Consider the following 26,785-nt stretch of genomic DNA (forward strand, 5'->3'; position numbering starts at 1 on the left):
ACCAGTATTTTTGAATTTCAGTCTGCTTAGCTTATTTACACATGGTCATCAAAAACAAGTGAATACTTTAGCCACTCAGGCTACTTTAGAAGCCCCAAAGCACATCTATTTGAACTCCAGTGTCACTCGCTACAAAGCAACACAGAAATCGCTCTGTGGAGGGGCTCAGGCTTCATATCTAGAGCCTTCAGCAAGTCAAAGAAATCAAAACACTATCAAAACCAAACCTGGAAAGTACAGCTGTTTTTATTACAAAATGTTACACCACAGATATTAAAAGGATCTCAAACAGTAAGGTCGAAAACTCTTTAAAAGCAAATCTCATTAAAAAATACAAAATAATATTTTAAAAATTACTGTTCAAAGTGCATTAATACCCAACCAGGAGATTAAAAATAAGAGAAAATTATCAGAGAATGGTATCTGAAAACATACCAATTATTTAGAAATTGAGTGTACCCTTCTACAGATACACCAAAAGGGTTTTTTTTGATATATACACAGAATAAAAATACCAAAGAACTAGTTATGTCTGACTCTCTGCAACTGCATGGACTGTAGCCTGCCTGGCAGCCTACAGTACACTCCATGGAATTCTCCAGGCAAGAATACTGGAGTAGGCTGCCATTTCTTTCTCCAGGGGATCTTCCCCAACAAGAGACTGGACCCGGGTCTGCCGCATTGCAGGTAGATTCTTTACCATCTGAGCCACCAGGGAAGCCCCCAAAATAAGAGAAAATTACCAGAGAACGACATCTGAAAACATACTAATTATTTAGAAATTTAGTGTACTCTTCAACGACACACCAAAAGGATTTTTCAACATATACATAGAATAAAAATACTGAAGAACTAAGGACATATTAAATACTATCTAAATCTGCCATGACAAAATACCACAGACCGGGTGAAATTTATTTTCTCATCATTCTAAAGGCTAGAAAATCCAATCAAGGTCCCATAGGATTTGGTTTCTGGTGACAGCTCCCTTCTGGTTTTCAGATGGCCACTGTGTCCTCACATGTAGGGTATGGGAAGAAGGGAGGGAGAGAGATCCCCTTCCTTCTTATAAGGCTAGAGTCCTATTGGATTACAGCCCCATTCATACAGACATCATTTAACCTTAGAGAAGTGTTAGTAACTCAGCAGTGTTCGACTCTTTGCAAGTCCATGGACTGTAACTCACCAGGCTCCTCTGTTGATGGAATTCTTCAGCCAAGAATACTAGAGTGGCTTGCTATGCCCTCCTTCAGGGGATCATCTCAACTCAAGGATCGAACCTTGGTTTCCTGCATTGCAGGCTAATTCTTTACCATCTGAGCCACCAGAGTAGCCCTTAATCACCCCCTAAAACCCATCTCCAGATGGCTACATCAGGGGGTTAGGGCTTCAACATATGTATTTTTAGAGGGACACAAATCAGTCCATAGCAAATACAAAAATAACAAATACAAACATACATAAATAAATGAACCTTGATAAGCCCAAAATAGAGGGCAAGTGGCTGAAAAGCACAATCTCATATTTCAGTACTCCACAGCATATAAGCTTAACAGATAAATTTATCAAGATTTCTTTAAGACTTGTTTCATTTTCATAGAAAAAAAAAAAAACTAAAAATCAGAAAAGGTACTATGAGATGGAAAGCAGATCTTAATCATTTCCTAGCACATTTGTTTCAACATACAAATATACTTCACATTCTTTTCCAGCCTTAAAACAAACCAAAAAACATTTTTTCAAATATAGATCCCCTTTGGCTAGACAGTATCTTCTTTTCTTCACGGCCTTCACTTTCTCTACTACTAAAGTCTAAAGCAACTGCAAATTAGCTTATTCTTCTAAAATGAAATTGAAATGCTCCTGCACTCAGTGACTGCAGTAGAGTCAGAAAGGGATAAAGTAGTTGGTCCAAGACTGACGTCAACGTTCTTATTCAAAATCCAGTACTGCTGAAAGAATACCACAGATGCCCAAGGAGCCATAAGATGCATAAGTTAGGGCTGTTGGCATAGCTATGAACAGTTAAAGAGTTCTAAGAGTCAAATACTGCTAAAAATTTTTCAGAAAAAAAGTCCTGAAGTCTCAAAGAAAACTAGCAAAAGGAACAATGACAAAGAAATGGAAACAAACTTCAGTAAGCAGGGGAAAAAAAAACCAAAACAGTGAGCTTTTCCTATCTAGTATGTAGGCACTACACAAGAGAGTCATCAAATTGAAGGTCACATATATTACATGGCATCAGAAACAGAGGGCTTAAATGTCAAAATTAAGAATACACATTTGATACTTTAGGCCATAAGAAGCCAAGGCAAGTTATTAAAAAGCCAAGTGATGTAATAAAAGCAGTCCTTAAGAAAGATTAATCTGGCAACAGTGATGAAATGAAGTCAATCAAAGGACAGCAGAAGATAATGGAGATGGGCAAAAGGATACTTCACAAGAATGTAGTTATGTGTCAGTGAAAACCGCAAAAGACAATCATACCTTCTTTATCCACATATACAATATAATATTACTCAGCTATAAAAAGAACAAAATAATGCCAGTTGCAGCATCATGGATGAACCTAGAAATTCTCATACTGTGTGAAGTCAAACAAATATCACATGATATTGCTTATATGCAGAATCTTAAAAAAGGCTAGAAATGAACTTATCTACAAAACAAAAACAGAGTTACAGATGTAAAAAACAAACCTATGGCTATGGGGTGAGGTTGGGGGATGGGGTAGGGATAAACTGGAGGATTGGCACTGACATATACACACTGCTATGTACAGACAACGGGGACTTCCCTGGTGGTCCAGTGGTTAAGAATCTGCCTTGCAACACAGGGGATGCAGGCTCAATTCCCAGTCAGCGAGCTAGAACCCCACATGCTGCACAGCGGCTGAACCCTTGTGCTGCAACTGCTGAGCCAGTGTGCTCTAGAGCCCACGTGCCACACCTGGAGAGCCTTTGCACTGCAACTGCTCAGCCCCTGCACCACAGCTAGAGTCTGTGCACCTGCAACAAAAGATCCCACATGGTGCAACCAATATCCCACTTGCCGCAATTAAGACCTGATGCAGCCAAATAAATTTATATCTAAGAAAACAGATAACTACTAGGGAGCTACTATATAGCACAGGGAACTCAACTCAGTACTCTATAATGGCCTATATAGGAAAACAAGCTAAAAAAGAGTGGATAACAGATTCGATTTGTTATACATCTGAAACTAACACAATCTGCATATCAATTCTACCCTAACAAAATTTTTTTTTAAAAGACAGTGGGTTAAGAGTACTATTTCAGAGGGGAAATGATAAAGATTTGGTGACTGAATAGAAAAGCCAAAATACAAGTGAATCTCAGGAACATCTCACGTATCTGGATTTCTGAATAATTAGGTTACACTCTAGTAAGTACTCCGCCAACCCCCCTCCCCCATTTTTTAAAACCAACTTTGGATAAAAAGCACTGTAAAATATATTACAATTTTTTAAATAAAAATTTGCTTTAACTATAAAGCAGGCTAGAAAAGTAAGGCCTACTGATATTTGCATTGCTTACTGCTGCAGAAATAATTGGATGTAAAGATATTTCCTGTCATTAAGATTTTACTTTTAACCCTGCAATGGGCTGTATCTTTATCTGTAAAAATAAGGAAAAGAGCATCAGATTCACCTATCTTAACCAGGTTATTGTGAAGATTAAAAAGTATAAGTTTCAGTAGTCTGTAAATAGAAAAGTGAAAGTGAAGTCGCTCAGTCGTGTCCAGTTCTTTACGACCCATTGGACTGTAGCCTGCCAGGCTTCTCTGTCCATGGGATTTTTCAGGCAAGAGTTGCCATACTGGAGTGGGTTGCCACTCCATTTCCTTCTCCAGGGGATCATCCCGACCCAGGGATCAAACCTGGGTCTCCCACATTGTGGGCAGATCCTTTACCCTCTATGGGCTTCCACCAGGGAAGCCCATACACAAATGTAAGACATCTTACTAATAGAAGTACTAGATGTACATAAAAAAGGTAATGGGATAAAAACAATTTGCCATTATTTTGATGCCTCAGAATCAGGCATCAAATTCATAACAGAATTACGAAAATTAAGCAGTGTGCTGCATTTCATACAGGATGGTCTTGAGATACATCTAGGTGGGGAGAAGTTCTAGATTGCTGTACATTTTCAGTTTTTATATGGTTTTTAATAGTTTTAATAGCTAACTCTGTCAGCTTCAATATCCTTACTGTAGCTTTTTTCCCTACTTCTAATTTTCTGCTTTTAATGGACTTATAAACTAGATTCCAGACAATGAGTTTAATATTATATGTGTGATAGCCTCAAGAATTTTCATGTGAGAAAAGTGCATTATTTAGGGGACCAGAGCAGGAGTCCTTCTTTTTACTTTCATCTTGGATGAGTCCAGAAAAGTAATATGTAAATATAACTCACTACCACAGAGTAACTTAAACTCTAAAGGGTTATTGAAATGAAGTATATGGATAAAATTTGATATAGTTTTTTATTTTCTGCAAACATTTATCACCAATTTCTCCCCCCTTTAGTTAGCATTAATATCTAAGTATTTTTAAAAGAACAAAATAATATTCAAGAACAGCTCAGGCAACAGTAATACTAGTAATAATTAGTTCTTTCATTAAGCATGCTTATTTCTTCTTAACACAATGGTAAAGGGTTATTTAATCTGTTATGATTTACAATGACAATATTATCCTGATAATATACAATAATAATGGTTCAAAACCTGCTAAAGTTATACAGCATCACAGAGCAAATAAAACAGCCCCCCAAAGTACAACTTACACAGTATTAGAGATAGTTATTAGATTAGTAAAGCAATATTGTCTAGGGCTTGCTAAATGGAATTAACTGACTTTATCTAAGTACACCAAATATATCCTATCACCATAATTCAATTTGTAAACATTAAAAAAAAACACAATATTTATTCAAAAGGCCAAGATTCATCAAAGCTGATAAGGTGTCCGGCAACATACTTTGCTATATTCATATGTCACAACCACACTGCCAGGCACCAAAATACCCTCTCCTCTGCCTATAGGCATCTTCACTAAGTTTATATTTTTAATTCTCCCCAAACTGTTTCTAAGACTGGAGAATCTCCTGCCTTTTCTTATGAAGGATCAGAAATTTTAATTAGAAAAAGAAGACTAACCCTTTCTTTTGAAGTTTATTTCCTTCCTCATGAAACTTATTTCTATTTATTATCCTACCCTGCCTACCCACCCAAGACCACTGCACCCAGATCTGTGATAGAACTTCCTATAAGAATGGTTGTTATTCTCGGCAAAAGTCTATCAGATCATGGTAGTCTGGCTCATGTAGCAGGGATGTATACAGTTAAATAGAAAGCTTTGAATACCTCTTAAATATTACTGTTATTCAAACAAATGATTCCTTTTTATATAATTAGATGAAATTCTTTTGAGTTTTCTCTAGCCTAATTTCAGCACAGATATACTAAGACCTTTGACTCATTCTAAAACATTCCTCAAAAAGGTTAAGGCTGGTTCCTTTAAAACTCTTTTTTCCCAGAGCAAGGTTTCTAAAATGACCTCTGATACAGTGGGCTCAAGGATCTAAGCTCTAAGCACCTCTAAACCTCTTCAATTGACTAAGTCTCAGTCAGAGAGATAATGGAACAGATCAGAAAGAAAAGAAAACAAACATTTCTGTCAGTCTGGTTTCTGGGAGAGGAAAGTAAAACCTGTTTGCCCTTGATAAGCACCCAACTAGTGTAAATGAGACAGAAAGATTTCCTCCTTCATAGAAGCAGAAGACAAAGCACATCTATTTCACTCTCATGAAAAAGCCAAAGTGTTAGTTGCTCAGTTGTGTCTGAGTTTCTGTGACCCCATGGACTGTAGCCCACCAGGCTCTTCTGTCCATGGAGTTCTCCAGGCAAAAATATGAAAGTGGGTAGCCGTTACCTTCTCCAGGGGATCTTCCTGACCCAGGGACTGAACCCAGGTCTCCTGCATTGCAGGCAGACTGTTTACTCTCTGAGCCACCAGGGAAGTCCTTTCACTCTCCTACTGGGCCTCTAAGCAGCCTAAGCATCTGCTTAACCTAATGAAAACCATCAAAACCCCACTGAAGAAAGGAAGAGTTGAGAAACAGAGGAGCTAGTCAACTCATTCCTCATCTAAATTAATCATAGTAATAAGGAGAATTGCTATCTGTGTTTCAGTATTCCAAAGTAAGAAACACTGCTAGATTCTTTACACACATAAAGAACCTACCAAATTTCAACAAGCCTGCAAAAAAAGGCATTATTGGGTATCCATATATTATAGATGAAAAAACACTCAGAAAAGTTCAGTAGCTTTCCCAAGGTCAGACAGCTCATCAGTACTAAAACAATTTTGACTCTAAAGCCCATTGTGCTTTCTTGTCTGTCACTTCCCTTGCTCTGTCAGTTAAGAGGGAAGTCAGCAAACATCAGACTTTACTTTCCTTCTGTAAGCTTTTGATACCATCCTGAGCTGAGACATATATTCTGGAATTACAATCAGCTCAAATATTAATCAACTTTTATAATGGCTACATCCTCTGTGTCTTACACTATTACATGCTAACATGTTTCAGAATTATTCCTATTGGACATATTATTCTGTCCTTTCAGATTTACCTCCCCATTCATACACATTTAGTTAGGGAAAAATCTACTAGGTTCATCAGATTGCTAGACCTTGTAAATGGCACATTCATTTACACAGCTAATTTCTCAGGAAACAAGTTTTCTTTGTTCAAAGACTGAAAACTACTAAGAGTGTTTATGTTTTACTAATAAATTCTCTAATTAGCATAAGAACAAATCCTTGAAAAGTTTGATCCAAATGCAAACATGTAAAATATCGTCACTCTTTTCTACTAAGGGACTGGTCTGGTTTCATATAATTAATCAATAAATCCTATTATTAGGACTTTTATAACAAAAGAACCCCATAAATTAGGATAACACATCATTAAAATGCCAAAAATCAGAATCCATATAGTTTCTCATGCAGAAACAGGCTTTAAATAATTTGAAATTATCTCATTTCATGTATGTGAGTTTGAATCATTCATGTATGATAGGTAAATGTATCTGTAGTTAAAATTATATTGTTTTAAATTATATCCTTGTTTTATGTCTCTAAGTTTTACAGAGTTTTATGTACAGTAAAATCACCTATATTAACCTTTGACAGGTTTATACTGGTAAAGGAGATTCACACCTGAGCAATCCACTTGGGAAAAAAGACATGGATCTCACTGTTTTTTAATCATATCTTCCTTTCTCTTTTCTTTGACAAGTTCCACAAATACCACTTATCTTTAGGTGACTCAAAAAAATCTTAAACCAATTACACTAATTAAACTATTTTAATTTTTGAACATGGTCTAACATTTACTCCAATCTTCACTCACAATAATAAAACTCAAGTCAAATCTTTTTATATCAAAATAGGTCTAACTATGATTCATGTCTAAGTCTTTGTATTTTCCTTTACTTTTTAATTTTACAATTTAGATCAGAGTAAGCAAACTTTTCTGTAAAGGGTCAGACAGTAAATATTTCAGGCCACAATCTTTATTGCAACTGCACCACTTGCAGCTGCAGTGCAAGAACAGCCACGGAAGATACACAAGGGAACGTGTGCGGCTGCACTGAGCTGGCATTGGACAGATTTGTTCCATGGCAGTGGGTTGACCTATGTGCTAAGAAAAAAGGAAATACTGTGTCACTACAATCACCTGCTGCTGCTGCTGCTGCTGCTAAGTCGCTTCAGTCGTGTCCGACTCTGTGCGACCCCACAGCCGGCAGCCCACCAGGCTCCCCCGTCCCTGGGATTCTCCAGGCAAGAACACTGGAGTGGGTTGCCATTTCCTTCTCCGATGCATGCAAGGGAAAAGTGAAAGTGAAGTCGCTCAGTCGTGTCCGATGTATCTTAATACTCAGCCTGACAAAAGAAATTATTCTGTCCATAATCATGCTGAATGTCAACTGCTTCGATACTATATACAATTAATCTTGACCCAGAGAGTGCTAATTGTAATAGTCCACCAAAGTTAAACTGTGCTTTACCATATAGCCACACATTTTTTTTTTGTTAGGCTAGTACCAGATAAACAAGGTCCCATTCTAACTGTAGCCAGGCTTTCTAAATTGTCTGCAACCTCTTTCATCTCTCATCTTATTTCTCAGCCCCAGTTCCACTGTACACAATACTTTTTTTTTTTTCTTCCCAGGAAGATCAAGGTATCCACACCTCCTCCGTATACAAAAAGTGATTTCAATCTCCCCTACTTCTGCTACCAGAGTTGAAGGCTGACTTCATTTCCAACCCCCTTCCCTGCTGCCTCCCACTGTATAAATTGGACAAGCTGAATGCTCAATTTCTCAGCCTCCCCTGCAGATTAGCATGTCCACATGATAAAGTTCAGGACAATAAATATCTCATGAAAGACTGCTGGGTGGCAGCGTGGAGGGAAATGCCCTGACAAAAACTGCATGTGTTCTAAAAACGAACAGGGAGTCATAACTACCAGAATGGCTTCCTTCCTCTTTTTTTCTGCCTTAATGGAAACATAATAACTGAAATTGGAGCAACCATCCTGGAACCTGGAATCCCACAATCATTAGAAGAAACTAAGAGAACTCTATAGACCCATCACTGAAAACTTTAAGCCACTACAGCAATGCCAGCGGCCACTTATCTTCAGAACTGTTACGTGCAAAGTAACAGACCTGTAAAGCAAGCTTGCGTTACACATAAAAGCACTCCTGGTCTACCTTTTCTTGAAAGTGCTAGGGTCCTGAGCCACTACTCCTTCTGCAAAGTGAAAGACTAACACTGGCTGAGCATAGTTGTAAATTCTGACTAAACAGTGCTGTTTCAATCAAGAGAAAAAAGCATCAAGATGAAAATCACCAAAGGGGGACTGCCTGAGAGTTGACAACCCAGGGCAATAGAATCAATGAAAGGAAAGAAAAGAGAAGGCTCAAGATTACTCAAGTGCTAAAGAACAAATATAATTGGAAAAGTACTCCTTTGAACTTGGGGGCCCATAAAACTAACAAATGTCCTACTCCACAAATCAAATTGGAGAATTCTGATTATATTAATCTGCAATCACACATTCCCGCTGTTTGAAAAATGCAAGTTCATATCTCAATTTTAATAGTTACTTTTTGTGCATTTTCCCCCAGTGAATTAATTTATCTTTATGCTTCTCTTTGCTTTGTTTTCTCAAAGGTATAGTTACTGTCAATATGTGATCATTTTTTGACACTCAAAGTATCTTCAAAATAATTATTAAAAGTCACATAAATTACGATACTGACAATAAGAACAATGGTTCTTTCAGGAATTCACATACCCTGGCAGATCCAGGATCCTAACTTTAGGGACAATCACTTCTCTTTTTTGAAAATGTCAGTACAAAACACCCCAAAGATAAGCAATTCTACCCAGTCAAAACAATTTCAGCAATACACTTATTTCAACTCATATATCCCTTAAAGTACAATCCTTGAGTTAAAACTTCAGTTTTTACTTTATTTTCTCATGAATAACACCAGCATACATATTTATACTCACACACACACACACACCCCTCTAATTCTACACCCAATAGTTTCTCTTCCATGAAAACAGTTTGGTGGTATTATGCTACAGTATAAATATCTATCAATTACAACATCTATAAGCTACAACGGATTTTTTTTAATGATATTAGAGTAGAATGCCTTAGAACTGTCAAAGCTTTAGCCAGAAAGAATACCAAAGACAAAGATGTTTTGGGCTCAATTACAGTAGTGGAACAGAATTTAATAAAGTTCCAACACTACATTTTAATGCCCGAGTTTCTTCCTGTCTCTCTGAGTTGACAAGTATGTGCGCCACTGTGCAGCAGCAGCAGTGGGAACAGCTGGACGGCTGCACCAAGCACCAAGGGAGCCACGGCACATGCTGCTAAGTGTCGTTCCGATTACCTCGAAATGGCAGCCCATGCAGATTTACACTAGGTTATAAATTAGAACAATTATTTCTCTGGAGTTTACATTTTCTTCATGAAACAGTCAAACTTTCTGAACGTTAAAAAAGAGGACTTTCAAAAAGGATATCTTCCCTTTCTTTGATGATCAATTCATTCTGTTCTTCCAACTGCCTGATCTTCTTCTCAAATGATTCCTGCTCAGCTTTGAGTCTTTCTTCTGTCACTTCCTTTTCCTCACTTACTCTGAAAGAAACGAAATGCCCATGAGAATAAAATAAAATAGGTGCCTACAGCTGTGGTTTACCAAAACTAGATTTCTTCCAGAAGTATGTTGGTTTTTTCGGGGATACTTTATATCTTTAAAATTTCTTCTCAAATTAACCTTTCAGAAGGGACTCTTCAACGCCTTTGTAATAAAACGTGTATGTGATTTTTACATTAAGAATTTTTGCAATGGTCAGAATTGTCTTAAATACAGAAAGTCCTATACCTTATGGGTTCCCAGTTATGATCCACGACAGAAAAGTATCTATTACAAATATTTCACCTCTTCATTATCAAACTGGCACAATTTATATTGATTTAGACTTTTTCCCATACTTCTATTTAAATTCTAACAATAAAACAAACATATATATATATATATATATATAAAAATCTCACTTAAATATTTCACTAAACATGCATGGGCAATTTTACTTTTTCCTGGTACTTACACCCTGGAATCCTCAGTAGCATATAAATGACTGGACTGGAATTTTTAAATGGAATTGACATAAAAAAGGTATGCACATTGATTCTTAGTTCAAAAAGGATTATGAAGTTAAAAACACTGACCAAAAATATGTATCTTTAATGCTTAATTCTGAAAAGCATCCCAACTTAAAAAAAAAAAAAAACCTAAACAATAACAACATTAAAACTTACCTTAACAAAGGACAATCGAAATTTTTATGGTACTCTGTGAACACAAATGTTGGTTCTGAATTTCTGTTACTGGCAATTAATTCTCCAAAAAGAGTACAACATATTTTACCCTATAAGATCTCACTGGGATATGTGTAAGTGAAATCCACAGGGAATCCATATCTTTTCTCTGAGCATCTAAATTTATTTCCTCCCACACCTGTATTCTAACAGAACAGTTTCTGAATAACATGGACTCCACAGCCTTTCTTTTGTTGCTAGATGGTGATAAGATCAATGAGATAACAGAATGAAAATTAGAATTTTGAATGTTCAAGAGTTGACTGCATCTTTGAATTCATTTGTGTGAAAGTGCGTGGCATACAATGTTTTTTTAAAAAAAGGCTTATCTTCTCTTGCTTATCATGACATTCAAACCATTTCCCAACTCCTATAATTTACATGTAGCACAGTACTAGGCTCATGAATGGGACTCAGGACCTTCTTTCTAAGAGGATAATCTCTAGTACTGATACAATTACAAGGAATCCAGAAAACTAAACAAAGAGCAACTACATATATACATAGAGGATTTATACTCTGGTTTCAGGTTACCTGCCTCTCTTGTTACCATCTTTTTACAATGTCTGTAAGTAGGTAAGAGAACATTTATTTTCATTTGCTTATTAAAAAATATTAGCCAAATACTTAATATAGGAAAAAATAATCACAGTAACTTTACCCAGTTATGAGATATCCAAAAGGAACCTCACAATAGCCCACTGTCATTTCAATCCCATTCATAAAAGCCATAGAAATATGAGGAATGACCACAGATTTGTTTCTTCAAGAAAGCAAGGCTTCAAGGTCATAAAAACAGTAACAAAAAAGTCCACTATTGCATTGACCCAACATCAAAGTAAATTCACAAAGTATGTCTAGAGCCTCCTAGGTCAGAACATCTACCTCAACATTTACTTACTCCCTTTGTTGAACGTAAAGAAAATCCATGAAAACTATAGGGATCATTAAGGGCAAAAAATGACTGTACATATATTCCATAATGCTATGATGAGCTTTCCCCAAAACTTAAAGTACTCTATCTAGAAAAACCACTCTTTTCTAAATTTAGTTTCCAGAGATGTTTGAAAATTTTGTTGCTACACTATTCAAACAGAGCTTTTTTAAAAAAATAAAATCTTTTCTCTTATCACTATGATCAGACTACCCATTAGTGATTATTATGTTCTGGAAGGCTATAAAATTAACAAGCTGTGTTAAACACAAAAGGCAACACTTCTATAGGCCTATCTAAAGATATGCATGGCTTCTCTGTGGCCTATTAGCATAGTTAATAAGAGCAATTATATTAATACAGTCTTAAATGCTGAGAGCTTGCCAATAAAACAAACTCAAGATTTTATATCCACTTTGAAATATGTCTTCCTGTTTATGTTCAATATTTCCCATGAGGTGTATACATGAGAAATTATCTGGTATCATGACCTACATTTTTTATCAAAGCATTCTCAGACCACAAAGTAACATAAAAATACCTAATCTTCTATCTAATTTAGAGTATAGCAATAAGCTAGTTAACAAAACAAGAATCTAAATACACACAACAAAGGGAAATATTTGACTATAGGATAGGAAGTTAAAACTCTGGACAAGAGGATATTCCCAGTGTTGGTTTGTTAATTATTTACAAGAAGGACAATAGTCTGTTCATAAAGTAAGAAATCACCATTTCAACATTTGTTTAATGTCCCAGAGTATTTCTCAATAACATTCACAAATTGTACTCTTTTTATCTAACAAGAACAGAGATTTCATACACTTAGGAGTTGCATGGTTGGGCTGAAAACCAAGCCAAAAGGCCTGAATTTACTTGAAGCCTTATGTTTTACCTTAAACATCCCTAAATATTTTTTTATTTTACTCAATAAAACAATCTTTTCTGTTTTAATAAAGTTTCCCCACGTTCATCTATTCTTTACTTTTTAGTAAAACTAATGTTCGAGAAAGAGATTTACTTTATGGTTTTATATACCCTCAGTGTTCTTCCAGGTACTCCAGGAAAGAGTACTTTCACACTAATATGAAAGACAAGGTGAAGGCAGTAAAGTTTCTAACCCAAAGAGAATTAATTAAGGCTCACGCAATGGTCAATCAGATAAATTTTTTTCCCTGATTGATACCTCACATTTCAAAGCAGAGAATGCTGGTTGCATTTCATAAATTCTCAGTATTAACTTAGTGGGTAAAATTTAGAGATTAGATATCCTAGATTTTATAGGATATCTAGTAGAAAGAAAAGGATATATTGTTTTAGAGCAAATGTAAATGCATGGTGAAAAATAAGGGCTTCCATCATTAAATACGTACATACACACAAATATATACATACACACACATATATATATAAGACTGTGCTTTTCTCCTATGATCACAAACAAGTCAAGAAATGTCTGCTCCTGCTACTTCAATTCTGCTTTATATTAAGAGATTACAGTCAGCAGTTAGGTAGGGAAAAGACATAAAAGGTGTCTAGATTATAAAGGAAGAAGTCAAACCATTTCTATTTTATATGACATTTTATACACAGAAAATCTAAAATACCCACTTAAAAACTATTAGAGCTAATAAAGGAGTTCAGTGAGGTTACAGCATAAAAGATTAATATACAAAGTCAATTATATGTTTATACACAGGCAGTAAACAACCTCCCAAAAAATTAAGGGAAAAAATCCATGAATATTTGCATCAAGAAATAGAAAACACAAAGGAATAAATTCAAGAGAAGAAGGAAGATGAGTCCATTGAAAACTATAAAAATATGGTGAAGAAATTAAACGCCTATATAAGTGGAAAGACATTCCATGTTCATGACTGGAAGACTTAATATTGTTAAGATGGCAATATTCCCCACATCAATCTTCAAATTCAACTCAATCTCTATTAAAATTTCAGCAGGTTTATCTGCAGAAATTGACAATTGATCCAATCCTTAAATTCATATAGAAATGAAAGCGACTCAGAATACCTAAAATATTCCTGGAAAAGGAGAAAAACATGGGAATTTCACACTTGCCAATTTAAAAACTTACTTCAAAACTCCAATAATCAAGAGACTGCAGTATTGTCATAAGAACAGACATATAGGTGTACAGAACATAAATAAATACTTTTATAGTAAACTGAATTTTCAATCAGAGTACCAAGATAATTGAAGAGAAAGAATTGTCTTTTCAACATGTAGTATAGGGATAACTTTCTGTACACATGCAAAAGAATAAATGTGGGCCCCTATAACTCAAATCACTTACAAAAATTAGCTCTAAATGAATTAAAGATCAAAATGTGAGAGCAAAAACTATAAACTCTTGTAAGAAAACATAGGCATAAATCTTCACGACCTTGTGTTAGGCAATGGTTTCTTTGATATAACACCAAAAACACAAGCAACAACAAAAACAAAAAATAAATTGGACTTTATCAAAATTAAAAAACAATGCAAAGAATAGGATCAAAATTTTGCAAGTAATATATCTGATAAAGGACTTGTAAATGGAATATATAAAGAATATTGAGAAGCCAAAAATAAGAAGACAACCTAATTTGAAAGGATCTGAATAGATATGTCTTCAAAGAAGATACACAAATAGGCAAAAAGCACATGGAAAGATGTTCAACACTATCAGCTATTAGGTAAGAGGACAGATGAAAATCTTCATAGATTTCTGGTGGAAATGGAAAACAGTGCAGCCACTCTGGAAAATAGTCTGGCAGTTCTTCAAAAAGTTAAATAAAGAGTTACTATTTCAACCAGCATTCCTAGATATATATCCAAGAGAAACAAAACTTATGTCCACACAAAAACTTATACAGACATGTTCACAGCAGCATTACCCAAGGTCAGAAAGCACAAATAATCCAAATTCCATCAACAAATGAATAGATAAGTTAAACGTGGTACTATCTATGAAATCTAATATTATTTGGCATAAATAGAAATGGGGTACCAATACATGCTGCTGCTGCTACTGCTGCTGCTGCTAAGTCACTTCAGTTGTGTCCAACTCTGTGCGAACCCATAGATGGCAGCCCACCAGGCTCCTCTGTCCCTGGGATTCTCCAGGCAAGAACACTGGAGTGGGTTGCCATTTCCTTCTCCAATGCATGAAAGTGAAAAGTGAAAGTGAAGTTGCTCAGTCATGTCCGACTCTTAGCAACCCCATGGACTGCAGCCCACCAGGCTCCTCCATCCATGGGATTTTCCAGGCAAGAGTACTGGAGTGGGGTGCCATTGCCTTCTCCACCAATACATGCTGCCACAGGAATAAACCTTGAAGTCATCATGCTAAGTTAAAGAAACTAGTTTAAAAAGACTACATATTATACGTATATTATCTGTATAGTCAAAGTTATGGTTTTCCAGTAGTCATGTATGGATGTGAGAGTTGGACCATGAAGAAGGCTGAGTATTGAAGAACTGATTCTTTAAAATTGTGGTGCTGGAGAAGACTCAAGTCTGTTGGACAGCAAGGAGATTGAACCAGTCAATACTAATGAAAATCAACTCTGAATATTCAATGGAAGGACTGATGCTGAAGCTCCAGTACTTTGGTCACCTGATGCAAAGAGCTGACTCACTGGAAAAAAACCATGATCTTGGGAAAGCTTGAGGGCAAGAGGAGAAGGGGCGACAGAGGATGGGATAGTTGGATGGTATCACTGACTCAACGCACATGAGTCTGAGCAAACTCAGGGAGATGGCGAAGGACAGGGAAGCCAGGAGTGCTGCAGTTCATGGGGTCGCAGAGTTGGAGACAACTTAGTGACTGAAAGACATATTATACATATAATTTCGTTTATAAGAAATACCTAGAATAGGCAAATTCACTGAGACAAAAACTCAGTGAGTTTTGTTGTCTAAACAAACCTAGAGTGGCTGTCTAAGGCCAGCAAGGTTGGTAAGAAGTGAGAATGACTGCTAATGGGTACAGGATGTAATGGGTACATGGATTCTGATATAATGAGAATGTTATAAAATTGATTTTGGTAATGACTGTACAACTCTGTGAATACACTAGAAAAAAAAATAGAAAAAGAAATCAGAGGAATTACTGGGAAGAATTAGATGACTTGAAATATACAGTAAATATACATCTAGTAAAACTAGATGACATGAAAATATACAGAAAATCCAAAAGACATCACTAAAAAACTACTAGAACGCATCAATGAGTTCAGTAAAGCTGCAACATACAAAAATAATATTCCAAAATATGTCACATTTCTATATACAAACAAACTTCAGAAAGAGAAAATAAGGAAAAATTCCCATTTACAACTGCATCAACAGATTTTCAAAAATCAGGAATAAACCAACCTAAGAGGCAGAGGAACCAGAGATCAAATTGCCAACATCCGCTGGATCATCGAAAAAGCAAGAGAGTTTCAGAAAAACATCTATTTCTGCTTTATTGACTATGCCAAAGCCTTTGACTATGTGGATCACAATAAACTGTGGAAAATTCTGAAAGAGATGGGAATACCAGACCACCTGACCTGCCTCTTGACAAACCTGTATACAGGTCAGGAAGCAACAGTTAGAACTGGACATGGAACAACAGACCGGTTCCAAATAGGAAAAGGAGTACGTCAAGCCTGTATATTGTCACCCTGCTTATTTAACTTATATGCAGAGTACATCATGAGAAACGCTGGGCTGGAAAAAGCACAAGCTGGAATCAAGATTGCCAGAAGAAATGTCAATAAACTCAGATATGCAGATGACACCACCCTTATGGCAGAAAGTGAAGAGGAACTCAAAAGCCTCTTCATGAAAGTGAAAGAGGAGAGTGAAAAAGTGGGCCTAAACCTCAACATTCAGAAAACGAAGATCATGGCATCTGGGCCCATCACTTCATGGGAAATAGATGGGGAAACAGTGGAAACAGTGTCAGACTTTATTTTTTTGGGCTCCAAAATCACTGCAGATGGTGACTGCAGCCATGAAATTAAAAGACGCTTACTCCTTGGAAGAAAAGTTATGACCAACCTAGATAGCATGTTGAAAAGCAGAGACATTAATTTGCCACAAAAGTTCGTCTAGTCAAGGCTATGGTTTTTCCAGTGGTCATGTATGGATGTGAGAATTGGACTATGAAGAAAGCTGAGCGCCGAAGAATTGATGCTTTTGAACTGTGGTGTTGGAGAAGACTCTTGAGAGTCCCTTGGACTGCAAGGAGATCCAACCAGTCCATTCTGAAGGAGATCAGCCCTGGGTGTTCTTCGGAAGGAATGATGCTAAAGCTGAAACTCCAATACTTTGGCCACCTCATGTGAAGAGCTGACTCATTGGAAAAGACTCTGATGCTGGGAGGGATTGGGGGCAGGAGGAGAAGGGGATGCCAGAGGATGAGATGGTTGGATGGCATCACTGACTCGATGGACATGAGTCTGAGTGAACCCCGGGAGTTGGTGATGGACAGGGAGGTCTGGCGTTGCTGTGATTCATGGGGTCGCAGAGTTGGACATGACTGAGTGACTGAACTGAACTGAACTGAACTGAAGAGGCAAAATGGGGCTTCCCTGGTGGCTCAGAGGTAAAGAATTTGCCTGCCAATGCAGGAGACATGGGTTTGATCCCTGAGTCAGGAAGATCCCAGGGATGTGATCTTCCCTGGAAATGGCAACCCAAGCCAATATTCTTGCCTGAGAAACCCCATGGACAGAGGGGCCTGGCGGGCTACAGTCCATAGGGTGCAAAGAGTTGGATATGACTGAGCAACTAAAACAATAAAATGGTTTCTGTACTCAAAAAACCGTAAGACACTGATGAAAGAAATTGAGGACAACACAAACAAATGGAAAGACATGTGATGTTCATGGACTGGAAGAATTAATATTATTAAAATGACTGTACTACCCAAGGCACTTTACAGATTCAATGCAATCTCTATCAAAATACAGAGGGCATTTTCCAAGAAATAGAACAAATAATTTAAAAAACTCTATGGAAACACAAAAGACCTTGAATAGCCAAAACAATCTTGAAAAAGAATAGAGCTGGAGGCAACACACTCTTACTTTAGACTATACCATTAATACAGAACTATACTAATCAAAACAGAATGCGCCTCAAAGGAAAAAATACACACAGATCAGTGGAACAGAATAAAGAATCGATAAATAAACCTATGCACTTACGGTCAGTTAATCTACAACAAAAGAGGCAAGAATATACAAAGGATAAAAAACAGTCTCTTCAGTAAATGGACCTGGGAAAACTAGGCAACTACATGCAAAACAAAGAAATTAGAACATTTTCTAACACCATATACAAAAATAAACTCGAAATGGATTAAAGACCTAAATGTAATACTGGGGACCATAAAACTCCTAGAAGAAATTATAGCCGCAACCACTTTGGCAAGATCCTAACAATATTTAAGGATCTATCCTCTAAAACAAAAGAAACAAAAGCAAAAATAAACAAATGGGATCTAATTAAACTTACAAGCTTTTGCATAGCAAAGGAAACCATCCACAAAATAAAAAGACAATCCACTGAATGGGACAAAATATTTGCAAAAGATATACCTGATAAGGGGTTAATATTCAAATAAACAGCTCATACAACATCAAAAAAAACCTGATTAAAAAAAGGTCAGGAGATCTGAATAGACATTTTTCCAAAGAAGACATACAGATGGCCAAGAGGCACATAGAAAAGATTCTAAACATTGTTAATTATCAGGGAAATGCAAATTTAAGCCACAGTAAGATATCACACTTTTCAGAATGGCTATCATTGAAAAGAAAACAAGTAACAAAAGTTATCAAGGATACAGAGAAAAGACAACCTTCATATACTGCTGGTGGGAATATAAATTGGTACAGTTATTGTGCAAAATACTATAAAGGTTTCTCAAAAACACTAATTTGAAAAGATACATGCACCTTGGTGTTCACTGAAGTGCTATTTATAAATGCCAAGATATGGAAGCAACTTACGCGTCCAGAATGCATAAATAAGACATGGTAAACATGTATGAAAAAAGTGAAAGTCTATGTATCACTTGATTATCAAAATGGAACACTATTCAGACATAAAAAAATGTGACTTTGCCATTTGTGACAACATAAATAGATTTGGAAGATATTATTCTAAGTGAAATAAACCAGAAAATGACAAATATGTACGATATCACCTTACATGTGGAATCTAAAAAATATAACACCAGAGAATATAGCAAAAAAGAAAGAAACTCACAGATACTCAGAACAAACTAGTGGTTACCAACGAGGAAAGGGAAGGGGAGAGGGAAGGGAGGAAGGGCAAGCAAGGGGTAAAGGATTTAGAAGTACAAACTATTACTTTAAAAATAAATAAGCTACAAGGATATAATGCACAACACAAGGAATTACAGGTAATGTATCATAATAAAGTCAATAGAATATAACCATTAAAGTTGTGAATTACTATGTTGTACTTTTGAAACATACAATATTGTACAGACAATACCTCAATTTTAAAAAGTGAAAAAATAGAAAATCTTAAAAAGAATCAGGATTTCCCCGGTGGTCCAGTGGTTAAGAATCTACCTGCCAATTCAGGGGACATGGGTTCAATTTCTGGTCCGATAAGACTCCACATGCCATGGGTCAACTAAGCCCGAGCACCACAACTGCTGAGCACGTGCTCTAGAGCCCACAAGCTGCAGCTACTGTGCTCATGCGCTGCAACTCCTGAGCCTCGTGTGCCTAGAGCTTGTGCTCCACAACGAGAGACGGCATCATCATGAGAAGCCCATGCATCACAACAAAGAGTAACCCACGCTCACTGCAACTAGAGAAAGCCTGCACGCTGCAGTGAAGACCCAGCACAACCAAAAATAAATAAGCAATTAATTAAAAAGAGAGTTTGACTTCAAAAAAATAAAAGAGAATTGAACTGCATATTCTATTCCTATTAAGGAATGACTTTCTTTCCCTTTAAGTGTAAGTGGTTAAAGACTCCAGGTGAAATAAGAAATCTGAGATAAAAGGTAGAAAACATGATTTCCCCTAAAATTAATATAATAGTTTAGATATCAAAAATGGAAATGACAAAAATGAATCTGAATACAAGATGAAAGATTAGGTAGAGAGAAAATTAATAAAAATTCATGTTTTAAAAGACCTAAAACACATTTTCAAGGAACAAAGCATAAGAGGCAGTATGATATATAAGAGAATAAAGGAGAAATCTTACATGATCATCTCTAAATGCAAAAAAGGCATAAAAACTCTTCTACAATTTAGGAACTAAAGGAATTTCTTCAGTCTAATAAGGAATACCCTTAACACACCGTATCTGTTGTCGTTCAGTTGCTAAGTCACGTCCGACTCTTTGTGACTCCATGAACTGCAGCACACCAGGCTTCCCTGTCCTTCATTATCTCCCAGAGTTTGCTCAAACTCATGTCCATTAAGTCAGTGATGCCATCTAACCATCTCATCTTCTGCTGCCCCCTTCTCCTTATGCCTTCAATCTTTCCTAGCATCAGGGTCTTTTCCAGTGAGTCTGCTCTTCTCATCAGGTGGCCAAAGTATTAGACCTTTAGCATCAGTCCTTCCAATAAATATTCAGGGTTGATTTCTGTTAGGACTGACTCGTTTGATCTCCTTGGAGTCCAAGGGACTCTCAAGAGTCTTCTACAGCACCACAATTCGAAAGCAGCAAATCTTCGGTACAGCCTTCTTTATGGTCTAACTCTTGCATCTGTACACAACTACTGGATAAACAAGTATAATATAGTTATACATCTTCTATGTATACTTCTTCTAGTACCGTTCTTCTGTGTATTCTTGCCACCTCTTCTTAATCTCCTCTGCTTCTGTTAGGTCCTTGCCATTTCTGTCCTTTATTGTGCCATCTTTGACCTTTATTGTGCCCAATTTTCCTAAAGAGATCTCTAGTCTTTCCCATTCTATTGTTTTCCTCTATTTCCTTGCACTATTCACTTAAAAAGGCTTTGGTATCTCTCCTCGATATTTATAGCACTCTGCATTCAGTTGGGTATATCTTTCCCTTTCTTCTTTGCCTTCTTTCTTCTTTTCTCATATATCATATCATATATACATATGTATATGTACAAAAACACATATGTATATATACATATAGCATCTCATATATACATATCTGTAAGGATGGAAAAAACCCACTCTGTCCCCTTCCTTGTACTTCAGGAATAAATCAGGAGTGTCAAGAATTACTACCTCTGTTTAATAATGACTAGAGACCGTGGCCAGTGCAATAATGAAAGAAAATAAAATGCATACAGATTGGGAATAGGTAAAATATATTAGAACAAGTAAATTCAGGAAAATCACAATGTTACTGTGATAGCCAGCCTCTAAAATGGGTCCCAGTAATCCCCGCCTCTTGCTATTCTTTAATTCCCTCCCCTTGAGTATGGGCTGACCTAGTGACTATCAAAACTGACTAAATATAACTTCTGAAATTAGGTTACCAAAATATAGTGACTTTTGTTTTTAATTATTTTGTCTCACTCTGATAGGAGCCAGTTGCCAAGTCCTAATCTACCATATGGAAAGGCCCTTGGAAAAAAAACTAAGGGAGGCCTCTAGAAACTCAGTCCCAAGACACAACTAGAAACTGTAGGAAGAGAAAGTATGATGTGATGGCAGAAAATTTACCAACATCCTTAGAAACAGGGAAAGGAAGAAATACGCTTAATAAACTGAGTAACTGATCTACCTAAGGAGGCTTCCAAGTAAAGTGTTGAAAGTGCTGGCTGGTTTCATCCTTGTGTTTATAGTAAATTGGGAGAAGAGCGAGAGAGAAGTTGAAGGAAAGGCTATTTAAACAAAAATGAGGCAGGATTTTCAGTTTCAAAAATGCTCAGCCTCTCCAGAGAGTAAAACTGCTAAAATTAAATGTTTTCTTAGTAGACTGAAAAACCAGGACACTGCCAAGAAAAACAAACTGTGGAGATACAACCAAGGTACTACTGTTTAAGGCCTTAAAAAGATCAAAGTTGATGCCTCAATAGAGTCAAACAAAAAGTACTTTAAAGAGATTAAGACTGGTTCTCACAAATTCTCTCAAACAATAGGGCCTCTAGGAAGCTTACTAGTATTCTAAACTGCTAAAATTTTATGATTATGTTAGGTAGCCATAGATAACTAATACAGATTTTTACATATTAATCAGTCATTTTAAATACCTCAGATCATTCCACCTGCATCTGCTTCTTCTGTTGCTTTATCTCTTTCCAACATGATGTTTTATCTTGCTTTTTCATATACTCACAGTTTTACTGGTATCTGGATATCCTCAATAGGACAGTAGAGACTGAGGCAAATAGTCGCTATGCTTGGCAATGGCAGACTTCCTCTGGCCAGGTGTGTAGCATGGGGGTGTGTTTATCTATCACATGTTAAGCATGTGTGTAGCATGGAGGTGTGTTTATCTATCTCGTTAGGCAGGTTTAAGCTTTACTGTTCCCATCGTTACCCTCAGTATACCACAGGCCTCAAATCTCTCTAGGGATACACCCCCTCAGGTGGACCAGATGTTTCCGCAATGTCTGCTCCACACTTAGCTTTTGGTCTTCCCTTCTAGAGGGGTCTGTATCTTGTGAAGTTCTCATTAGTAGTGAGTTGTTACTTTTATTAGATACTTATTAGTCTAGACACGGGAATCTCTATTATTGGAGTGGTGTTCTCTATTATTCTCATTAGGCTTGTGCTGATCAGACCCTGCATACCTGAGTCTTAGAAGTGCTTCTGTCTCTTTTCCATAGTTCTGATATCAGCATGTAACCCTGTCCTGCCCCCAAGTTATTTTCTGCCTATCCCCAGCCTCAGTGGTTTTTACCAGTATCATAAGGACTGTACTTTAAGGAATCCCTCTTTCTAAACTTATGGTTATTGATACATAGAAAAGATACAGGAGAAGGATCCAGGAAATATTCTGTGCCCTTTCCGTAACAACTGCTGTTCCTCCTCCCAGGCCTGTGCCAAGAGGGATAGGTCAACAGAGCTCTCATCAAGTGGGGCCTGTGGAGATATTCTGCAAAAGAACTCAAGCTGCTCCTACATTTGCTGCCCTCGGAGGCTCCCCATTCTAACCTGCCCACATCTGGCCTCTACCAATTTGTTGCCTATGTAACTGAAATGCTCTCACGCATTTTCAGAGGTGTCTGCCCATATAAGCCAATGCTCACATCTCATCTTTTCCTGTAAGCATGCATCTCTCTGGAGATTTTGAGTTGGTTAAATTGAGGTCTCTGTTTCAAGAAACGTCCAGAGCTTGCAGTTTGTTCCACCTTATTTTTAAGTGTAAGGTTGAGAGTAACAATCTCTACAGCCATTTACACTTAGCTTTGCAAATATTTAAATATATTTATATATCTGGTTTTGCTCCTGTTAAATAAATTAACCAAGGAAACCATTAGACTGAGGTGCTTCTAGTACCTTAGCAGCCTGCTTAAGTAAGCTAAATCTATACCTATAATGCCTCAATGTGAAGAAATCAAAATCTAAGAACCACCTATCACAAACATCCACCTACTTTTTCCCAAATAAGGCAACCACGTAAGCTACAGTCTTGTAGCTCATTTGGTAAAGAATCCGCCTATGATACAGTAGACCAGGGTTCGATTCCTGGGTTGGGAAGATCCCCTGGAGAAGGAAATGGCAACCCACTCCAGTATTGTTGCCTGGAGAATTTCATGCACTGCAGCCTGCCAGGCTCTTCTGTCCATGGGGTCGCAGGAGTCAGACACGACTTAGTAACTAAACCACCACCACGAAGTTACAGCCAATCAAATACTTCTCTTGCTTTGCTTCTGAGCCTGCTCTATAATAAAGTCTCTCCCCTCACTCTTGAGCATAAAGGCCTCCTCACCACTTTCAGTTTAGGGCTTAACTATTGGATTTTTGCTCAAATAAAGTCTTAAAAATATAATATGTCTCAATTTATTTTTGAAAACTCTTTTTCTCCTAACATCTCCCAATTTTCAAAGCTGGAACAATTTTAACAACAAAATAAATACGTTTAGACAATAACCCATAAAACTATGACATTTATTAATATTAAGAAATAAACTGAGGCATTATTACATTACCTACAGGAACCAGGAAAGAGATTTTTATAGAGAGGAGTTGGAAGCCAAGCAAGGAGAGTATTTTCTTGGCTACTATGTAAGCAGCTGCCTTATTTAGGAAAGCCTAGGTGGCTGTTTGTGATGTGTTTGATTTCTTAACATTAAAGCACTGATATATACACAGGTTTTGGTTTGCTTATTTAGGCTACTAAGGCATTAAAGCCTCCTAAGTCTAATGACCTCCTTATTTAACTTGGTATTAATTTAAAAAGAGAAAAACTTAACAGGGGGAAAACCTGGCAGAAGCCACCTTAACCAGGTTCAATTCAGTTCAGTCACTCAGTCATGTCGACTCTTTGTGACCCCATGGACTGCAGTATGCCAGGCTTCCCTGTACATCACCAACTCCTGGAGCTTACTCAAAGTCATATCCATCAAGTTGGTGATACCATCCAGCCATCTCATCCTCTGTTGTCCCCTTCTCCTCCCGCCTTCAATCTTTCCCAGGATCAGGGTCTTTTCAAATGAGTCAGTCCTTTGCATTAGGTGGCCAAAGTACTGGAGTTTCAGCTTCAGCATCAGTCCTTAATGAAGTGATCAAGGTTAGTATTATCAGGAAAAAGACATACCAATTTTTCAGGTAGACCCTGCTATGACATACTGGAAAGACACATCACTTCTCTGATATTCTTACCAAAAATGCATAATCTGAATCTAATAAAGAGAAAACACTAGACAAATCCATATTGAAAGACAGTGAACAAAATATCTGATTAGTGTCAAGGTTATGAAGCATTAAAAAACTATCACAGATTAGAGAAGACTAAGGAGATGTGACAAATAAATATGATGTGAGATACTAAATGTTATGTAAGCTACTGAATGAGACTTCCCTAGTAGCTCAGATGGTAAAAAATCTGCCTACAATGCAGGAGGCCCAGGTTTGATTCCTTGGTGGGGAAGATCCCCTGGAGAAGTGAATGCCACCTACTCCGGTATTCTTGCCTGGAGAATTCCATGGACAAAGGAGCCTGGTGGGCTACAGTCCATGGGGTCACAAAGAGCCAGAGATGACTAAGTGACTAACACATTGAATTGAAAAATGCTATCAGTGACATGAGATTGGTCAAATACAAATAAAGTCTCTATTTCAGTTGATAGTACTGCACTACTGGTTATTTCTTAGTATTGATAACTGTACTCATGCTCAGGCACTTCGGTCGTGTCCAACTCTCTGCAACCCCATGGACCACAGCCCACCAGGCTCTTCTGTCCATGGGATTCTCTAGGCAAGAATACTGGAGTGGGTTGCCATGTCCTTCTCCAGTGATAAAGTATGAAGTGAGTGAAGTGAAGTTGCTCAGTCGTGTCCAACTCTTTGTGACCCCACGGACTGCCTACCAGGCTCCTCCATCCATGGGATGTTCCAGGCAAGAGTACTGAAGTGGGTTGCCATTGCCTTCTCCGGATAACTGTACTAGGATAATGCAAATGTTAATAGTATGGAAAGAGGAGTAAAGAATATATGGAAATTCTACCTTTGCAACTTTTCTCTAAGCCATAAATAATTTCAAAATGAAAAGTTAAAAATAAACAAACTCTACCCTAACATAAACAGTGTGTGTATGGAGAAGGAGGGGGAGTGTCAAACAGGGATTTTATTTTATTGCAGCTTTTTTATAACAAGATGATAGTTTTAATGGTTGTATAATTATTCAATATATTAAAATTAGAGGCCAAGGTATACTATGGAGTGAATAAAGATGTAATTTCTGGCTCTGCAAGAGCTAGCATAAAATATCACTCAATATTATCCAGTTCCCTTTGTTACATCTTAATCAACTACTTTCAAAAGTAGTAGAAAAAATGAGGTATAACATATTATGACAAAAATTGATTATCTCTACCACAAATGCTTTGTAAAAGTAGATCATGTAGCAAATACTCAGTAATTGTTTTTAATAAAAATCATGTAATTAAAATAAAAAGTTTAAAAAACACACATAATTAATATGGTATACACACATCAGTTATAAAGCACTAATCTGATAATACCAAAACTCAAATGTTGTATTTCAAGCTATAGTTCCAATCTTGAGACAGCAACCTAATAAAATTGCAATATAAGAATTTCTGTTAACCTATGCTCTTCACTCTTCCCTTAACTCAATGATTTTCTTTCTCCTATTAAGATCTAATAAATCTGAATCCATTTCAAGAGTCATATAAAAATAAACTATAAAAGAAAATAATCAGCATATATATAGCCCATGGGTAAAAAGATGTAAATTGCCCCCAAAAAAGACTGAAAAGCAACAGCATATACATACGTATCACATAAACCAACAACTGTGGCCTTTCAACTTTCTATAACCAAACTGTTACCCAAGCATAATTCTACACAGGTCAAGCAGGCATAATTCTGAGTATATTCAGCAAGATCAGACAAGCTTGGCCACATTCATATGGCACTGTACATGTTTCCAGAGGTCAAACAGAAGGGGGAAAAAAAGTAAATGCTATAGAAAAATTAACCTCTTTTAGGAAGTTGTTTCTGGCCAGAACCAAGAGAAAGACTGTTAAGAGCATGTGAGGTACTCAAAAAATATTCTTTCAATTGTACATCTCAGAACCTACAATCTGAGAATGTATCTTGGAATACTGTTTTACAGCATCAATATACACTAAAATTGAGAATGCCTTTCTACCTAAAGCAACTTAAGAATTCCTTATGTT

The 26,785-nt window shown here is 36.8% G+C and overlaps 1 protein-coding gene across 5 annotated transcripts in view; it reads right to left on the reverse strand.

The window, feature by feature from the left end:
* Nucleotides 1-26,785, reverse strand: part of KIAA1328 (KIAA1328 ortholog) — a 426,147-nt gene that overhangs the window by 353,935 nt on the left and 45,427 nt on the right. For all 5 annotated transcript variants that reach the window (XM_024984413.2, XM_005224052.5, XM_024984414.2 and 2 more), the window contains exon 5: nucleotides 10,144-10,259. In XM_024984413.2, coding sequence (XP_024840181.1) covers nucleotides 10,144-10,259 — 116 coding nt within the window. The remainder of the gene's footprint in view (nucleotides 1-10,143; nucleotides 10,260-26,785) is intronic.

The sequence above is a fragment of the Bos taurus genome, chromosome 24 (genome assembly GCF_002263795.3).
Source record: "Bos taurus isolate L1 Dominette 01449 registration number 42190680 breed Hereford chromosome 24, ARS-UCD2.0, whole genome shotgun sequence".
Classification (NCBI taxonomy): domain Eukaryota; kingdom Metazoa; phylum Chordata; class Mammalia; order Artiodactyla; family Bovidae; genus Bos; species Bos taurus.